This window comes from Bison bison, unplaced genomic scaffold (assembly GCF_000754665.1).
Source record: "Bison bison bison isolate TAMUID 2011002044 unplaced genomic scaffold, Bison_UMD1.0 scf7180017864492, whole genome shotgun sequence".
NCBI lineage: Eukaryota > Metazoa > Chordata > Mammalia > Artiodactyla > Bovidae > Bison > Bison bison.
Genome location: NW_011495051.1, coordinates 3,400,365 through 3,407,830, shown reverse-complemented (window position 1 = coordinate 3,407,830; position 7,466 = coordinate 3,400,365). Strand labels below are relative to the sequence as shown.

The window sequence follows — 7,466 nt, the reverse complement described above, 5'->3', positions numbered from 1 at the left end:
CCACATAAACACCCAAGTCCTCCAGAGGGCTACCAGGCCCTGCGTGAGCTGCCCCATCCCCTGGCTGCCCTCCCTCTCTCTCCCTGGCTCACTCTGCTCCAGACACACGGGTCTCACTGTCCCTCCAGCACACCAGGTGCAGTCCTGCCCCAGGGCCTTTGCATGTGCTGTGCCTCTCTGCCTGAAAGCCCCTCCCCCAAGTGAGAGACCCTTCCCATATCTCTCACTTCACTCACCTCCTTACTTAATGTCAGCTGCCCACCTGCAGCCCACGAGGTCCATCCTATTTGAGATGGAAGCCCTGTCGCCCCAATTGTCACTCTGCCCGCCCCTCAAGGAACTGACCCCTCCGGTGTCAGCTCATCAGCAGGGGGTTCCTGCATTTCCGGGCCGGCCTTTGCTGCCCCGTCTCTGGTCCGGGCGCTCAGCCGGTGCTACACAGACATACCTCTCTGTCCAACTCGGCCTCGGGCTCCGAGTCGGAGGACGACTGCGGGCCCCGACCCCGGCCCTTGCGGCCACGCTTCTTGACCGGCTCGTCGTCGTCCTTGAGCTCATCGCCGCTGCTGCCCGCGCTGCCCCCAGGCACCGCCTCCCCACGCTCGCGCTCGCGCCGCCGCTCCTTCTCCTCCTTCTCCTGCTCTCTCAGCCGCCGCAGCTCCTCTTCCTGTTCCCGGCGCCGACGCGCCTCCAGCTCGCGCCGCCGCTCCTCGTCCCGGCGCTTCCACTCGCTGATGCGGTCCACCTCGTCGCTGTCGCTGAGGGCGCGGGCCAGTGAGCACGCCATCATGGGGCCTCAAGCCACACCCGCCCGCCGCCTGCGCCCCCCCGGGGCCCTGCACCCACCTAGTGCTCTCTATCCCGGGCCCCGCAACCACCCGCCGCCTGCGCCCCTGCCAAGTCCCTGCACCCACCTGTCGCTGCTGGAGCTGGTGGGCGGCCGCTCAGGCTTAGGTTTCCGCCCGCGGGGCTTGGGCGGAGGTTTCTCGGCTGCAGAAGAAAAGAGGGGTAAGCTCGCCCGCATCTGGGGCGGGAGGTTCATCTCTTGGAGGGCCTCTCCCAGCCCCACCCAGCCCCACCAGGCCAGACCCAGGCCCAGGCCCCGCGCGGCACCCCCAGCAAACCCACCTGGCTTCCGGCCCCGCGGAGGCTTCTTGACTGACACTTCCGAGTCCGAGGAGGAAGAGGAGGAGGAGGCGGAGGACGATGACGGCGACCTCACTGGGGGCACTGGCTCAGCCTTGGCCGCGTCCGATTCTGCTTTGGAGTCCGAGTCTGATGCAGACGGCGCCTTCTGGAGGAGGCCGGGCAGGGTGAGAGTTGCGGGGAGGGGGGTGCACCCCTCCCCCAACTGGAGACCTTTCCTTCTGGCCCAGAACCAGGAAGCCCAGGCAGCGCGATTCACCCGGTGAGGATGTCGGCACCCCCCTGGACCACCCCCTCCTCTGCAGGAGACACAGTGATTGAGACATGCTGACACACACAGGTACATGCACACACAGGTACATGCACACATAGCCCACGCTCACACACTGACACACACACTTGTACAGACACACAACGTACTTGTACACATGCAGACAGGACACATGCTTTCACACACGTATGCATATTGTACATGTAAAACAACACACTCCAACATACACGCACACACTATATCATGTCCACACACGTACACACACACACTGGTACATGTGCACACCCATACACCATGCTTATATACACATGCTTGTACACACACAGGCCCTTGCACATGTGAGAACACAAACTGCTACATACACACACATGCACACACCATACCCATGTACACATATTCAGGCACACACACACACACATTCTCCCTCCTCTCTCTCTCTCTCTCTCTCTCGGGGCCCCTAATAGCACCCTGGCTGGTCCCTTCCGACCCTAGCATCTCGTTTCCCAAATGGGCTTCTAAGTCCCTCTCCAGGGAGCAGAGTAGCCTCCTCCGGGGAGGTGCTCTGTGCACACTGTGCTTGGAAACCAGAGCAAAGCTAGGAGTGAAGGCAGATGTCAGTGGGCTCTGGGGTCACCCTGGGGCTATGGCCTCCTCTCCTCCAAAATCAGACCACCCCTAACAGAGGGCCGTGGCTGCTGACCATGGAGAGATGTGCAAGGAACTTTCCCAGGCCACCATGTGGGAAGGAAACCAAACCAAACCTCTGTACCTTTTTCTTCCGTCCTGGAAGGGGGCCCCGCCGTGGGGCCCGGACAACAGCTTTCTTCTCAGGGGTGAAGTCCTGGGTGGAGAGGAGGGAGCTGGACATGGGGCCCACAGGCAGCAGGCCCACACGCGGCCCCGCCCGAGCATCCCTCCCCTGTGCTCTCGCTCTAGCCACCTGCTCACCTGGTCACTGGTCTTCTCTGACTCAGAGGAGCTTTCTGAGTTCTCCTCCTCAGATGGAGACATGCTGGCTTGATCCAGGTCGCTGGAGGCCTTTCGGGTTCGTTTTGAGACCGACATCTAAAAGGGGAGCAGCCCAAATGGATCAGCAACTGAGAAAGGTCTTGTGCTTGATGAAGTACCCACAGCCTAGGAAGCTTTCGGAGGGGGAGGAACCCCTTTGAGAATCTGATAAAAACCAGGTATACTGAACCTAGACATTATGCTCAGTGAGAGAAGCCAGTCACAGAAGACAAATACGACCCGATTCCACTCATGAAAAATTCCTAAAGGACTCAAACACACAGAGACCTGGCAGAAAGACACAGACCATCCCCCTCCCTGCCCCTGCCAACCATGGGGAAAGGAACACCAAAAATGAGCTAGGGTGCTGGGTAACAATGAAAGAGGCTGTCTAAGTGTCTCCCTAGTATGGGGGAAAAGGAACTGTAATAATGACATTCACTTAACGCAAAGATAAAAGCAAAAAATAAAACCTGAATACATGTTAACCTACAAATTCTGGTTTCTCTCTAAGGGGTAGGATGGGAGAACATTTGACGTATTTCTGTTAACTCCTCCAACAACTGTCAACAGAAACAACTGAGACTTGTAAAAAACAGTGCCACGCGGAGAAGCCAAAGGTCCAATACTCTTAACAATACGTTGGTCAGAATTCATCCATATCAGAGATTACTTCTCAACCACTGAAAACTGAACCTTCAAGTAATAGTTAAGGACAAGGAAATGATTGTCTATTAGGTGGAAAACCAGCAAGACGCATACTGTGTGCATGATTGCCAGTCTGTGCTTTACACACACACACACACACACACACACACACACACTTGATCACACTTGAGAGCGCACAGAAACACAGCAGAATGCTTCCAGTCCTTTGGCACAAAAACCCCCTCAGAGAATTTGGGTGTTTTTCACTCACTGCTTTATGCTTTTCATACCTTTTAATTTATCTACAATGATCATGGTTTATTGTTATAACTGGAACCAAATATTTTTTAAAAAATCATAAAAAAGGGCCTTCCCTGGCAGTCCAGTGGTTAAGACTCTGCACTTCCACCGCAGGAGGCAAGGGTTTGATCCCTGGTTGCAGAACTAAGATCCCACATGCTATGTGGCAAGGGCAATAAATAAATAAAAGAATGCCTCCCTCCATCAAAAGAATTTGCTGTTAGATCCTAATCCTTTCACTCTGCACCCGAATACTCAGAAGCAGTCACAAGGCAGAGGAAGGGGTTGGGAGGAAGCAGGAAAGAGAATACATCCAAAAGAATTTCAAACTCACGTCCATGCAAAACTTGTACATGAATGAATGTTCACAGCTGTGTTATCTGTGATGGTTCCCCCATTGGAAACATCCCAAATGGCCAGAAACAGATGATGGATAAACAAATGTGGTCCCTCCACACCTGGGAGCATCTCTCAGCCATGCAAAGGAGAGAAGCCCTGGCATTCGTTACCATGTGGATGGACTCTTAGAACACAATGCTCAGTGAGAGAAGCAGACACAGGACACACAGGGTGTGATTCCACTGATGGAAACGTCCAGAACAGGCAGATCCACAGACAGACACAGTGGGGTCGTGGTTACTAGGGGCTGTGGGTAGGGACATGGGGGACTGCCAAAGGGGATGGGCTTTCTTTTGGGGGTGATGGAAACTTCTGGAACTGACAGAGGTGACGCTGGCACAACTTTGTGAATGTACTAAAAACCACAAGAAGGAAAGGCCGGGGAGGGAGAGTAGGCGGCCAGATGGGGCCTCTGAGGAAGAGGAAGGGCCCAGCCCCCACAGGACAGGCATGCCCCGTCCCTACCTTCAAGGCCACAGCCTTCCGCTTGAGGCCGCTGTTGTCGCTGCTCTTGTCTGAGTCAGAGTCGCTCTCCATCCTGTCACCGGTGGCTGCAGCGGTCACAGCTGTGACGGCCATGACCCCCCGGTCCTCATCATCCTCGCTGCCACCTGCCCTGTCTGCTTCAGCGGCCTCGCTGTCGGAGGAGCTCACCGGCTGGGGAGTGGGGGACAGAGACAGCAGGTCACCACAGAGCTTGTCGCACAGATGCACCCACAGGCCGGGTCTCGAGCATCAGGATCCGGTCTGCTTGCTCTCCAAACGAGGGAACTGAGGCCCAGGGAGCTCCAAGGGCTAAGGCAGAGGGCGAGATGGACCCATGAGTGCTGGGCACTGCGGGATCTGAGGGCAAACCCTGGGCCAGTGACTTAAGCCTCTGGGCCTCAGTTCCCACATCTGAGCCGTGGGGACAAGACTGCTTTGGTCTCACAGGGCTGTGGTCGGGTGAGACAGAGTGGCGTACTTAGGCCAATGCCCAGACTGGTAGGAAGTCCATGGAGGTCTGACTTTTGTAAAAAGTATTATTATTCCAAGTACTGATGAGGAGGAGGCCGACCTAGGACAGGACCTCTGAGTGTGAACTTCAAGGCACTCCTATTTCTGTTTTACCCAAAACATCAGTTCAGGCAGTAACAGCCAAGGAAACAGCAAACACAGCCAGCACTGCCCCTATGCTCACTGAGTGCTGGGCTCGTCTGTGAGCAGAGGCCAGGTGCCAGGCACTGTGCCAGGTGGATGGTACCACCCAGAGAACAGGGTGTGGGCCTTGCCCCCGGGGAGCTTACAATCCAGTGGGAGACCAGCCATGGCCATTTCAAGAGACCCTTTCAACACTGCTGGTGGGAATGTAAACTGGTGCAGCCCACTATGGGAAACAGTAAGGAGGATCCTCAAAAAAACTAAAAATAGAGTTGCCATATGATCTAGCAATCCCACTCCTGGGCTTATATCAAGAGGAAATTATAATTCGAAAATATACATGTGCCCCAATGTTCACTGCAGCACTATTCACAACAATAACCAAGACGTGGAAAACAACCTGTCCATTGACAGATGAGTGGATAACCATGTGGCATATGTATACAAAGGAATACTACTGAGCCATAAAAAGAAGGAAATAATGCTATTTGCAGCAAGATGGATAAACCTAGAGATGATCACACTAAGTGAAGCAAGTCAGGAAAAAAAGACAAGTACTGTATGATATTGCTTATATGTGAAATCCATAAAATGGTGCAAAGGAACTTATTTATAAAAGAGAAATATAATCACAGATGTTAAAAATGGACTTACGATAATCATGGGGGAGGGGAAGAGGAGGGATAAATTGGAAGACTGTGACTGACATGTACACACTGCTATATATAAAAGAGGCAACTAATGAAGGCCTACTGCACAGCACAGCGAACTCTACACAACACTCTATAATGACTTACATGGGAAAAGAATCTAAAAGAGGAGATACATGTGTATGTATAACCGATTCACTTTTCTGTACGCCTGAAACACAACACTGTGAGTCAAATATACTCCAATAAAAACTTTTTTAAAATAATGAAATATGACACAAATGAACACACCTATGAAGCAGAAACAGACTCACAGGCATAGAGAACAGGCTTGTTTGTCCAGGGGTGGGGGGATGAGAGAGGATTGGGAGGCTGGGATTACAGATGCAAACTACTATGTATAGAATGGATTAATAACAAGGTCTTACTGGACTTCCCTGGCAATCCAGTGGTTAGGACTCCATGCTTCCCCTGCAGGGGTCATGGGTTCAATCCCTGGTCAGGGATCTAAGATCCCACATGCCTCAAACAAAACAGCATACCAACAACAATAAGGTCCTACTGTATAGCACAGGCATGAATGAAGCGCTCCTTAGGAACCAAAGAGGTGGGTGTGGCTGGGGTGCAGGGAAGAGAAGAAAGTGGCAGGAGAGGGGGCTTCCCTGGTGCTCCAGTGGCTAAGACTCCGAGCTCCCAATGCAGGGGGCCCAGGCTCGATCCCTGGTCAGGGAACTAGCCCCATATGCAACAACTAAAGATCCCACATGCCAAAATGCAGATTGAAGATCCCATGTGTGGTAATTAAGACCCAATGCAGCCAAATAAGTATTACAAAAAAAAAAAAAGAACATTGAGGGAAAAAACTAAAAAAGGCCACATTTCCTCGGTGTCATTACAGTCAGGGGCCACGCTAGTTGAGAAAAAAGCAAGGAGTGAAAGAGTATGAGGGTGTGTGTGTGTGGTGGAGGCTCCAGGGTGATGGGAAACACCATAGAAGCTAGGAGTTGGAGCCAGAAGCAGTGAGGGTGTGCAGCTGGGTGGCCAGAGGAAGGTGGAGGGCCCAGGTCAGGGCTGGACAGAGGCTGGTCAGTCTCCGGGCCTGCCTGCCTTGCCAGGACCCCACCCACCTTGCACTGGCCAGAAAAGCATTTCAGCCTAGGAGACGTGAGGCCTGGGTTTGAGTCCCAGCACAGCACGAACCGGCTAGTGGGACAGGTCCCTTCACCTCCTCTTCTGCCAGGTCACAAAGAGGTATCAACTGGGATCCTAGGTCAGTGGTTCTCAGCCAGGGGTGATTCTATCCCCTGGGGGGCATCTAGCAATGTCTAGAGACATTCAGATTATCAAGATGGGGGGGGGGTCCCTAGCATCAAGTGGATGGGACCAGAGATGCTGCTCCATAGCCCACAGTACCCAGGATGCCCCATAGGGTGACCGGCTGCAAAAGTGTAAAAGCCCCTGGTCCCAGTCTCACATTCTAGCTAGGTCCCTCTGGGCAGTCAAGTGAATGCTCCAGGCTTCAGTGTGCTCAGCTGTAAAGTGCAGAAAAGGCTGCCAACCTCCCATCCCCACAGCCCACCTCAGCTGGGACACAGCTAGAACCACTCTGAGACACTGTTTCCTACTTCCTGGCTTGGCGGGGGGACGTGGGAACAGGTCCAGCCGCACGCTCCTGCTGGGAGCACACCAAGTGAAGGCTATCAAAAAGAATGAAGCTGTTCTCTGCATGACAAGGGGAACCAGTCGTGGGGAATAAAGCCAAGTGGAGCATTCAGTTCAGTTCAGTTGCTCAGTCATGTCCGACTCTTTGGGACCCCATGAATCGCAGCACGTCAGGCCTCCCTGTCCATCACCAACTCCTGGAGTTCACTCAGACTCACGTCCATCGAGTCAGTGATGCCATC

At 53.5% G+C, this 7,466-nt stretch overlaps 1 protein-coding gene across 1 annotated transcript in view; it reads right to left on the bottom strand.

Annotated features, from left to right (window-relative positions):
* LOC104979692 (hepatoma-derived growth factor-related protein 2) overlaps positions 1-7,466 on the bottom strand; it is a 17,722-nt gene that overhangs the window by 3,938 nt on the left and 6,318 nt on the right. The window contains exons 4-9 of the mRNA XM_010828155.1: positions 4,238-4,429; positions 2,366-2,482; positions 2,187-2,258; positions 1,129-1,294; positions 915-990; positions 449-758 (exon numbers count right to left, since the gene is read on the bottom strand). Coding sequence (XP_010826457.1) covers positions 449-758; positions 915-990; positions 1,129-1,294; positions 2,187-2,258; positions 2,366-2,482; positions 4,238-4,429 — 933 coding nt within the window. The remainder of the gene's footprint in view (positions 1-448; positions 759-914; positions 991-1,128; positions 1,295-2,186; positions 2,259-2,365; positions 2,483-4,237; positions 4,430-7,466) is intronic.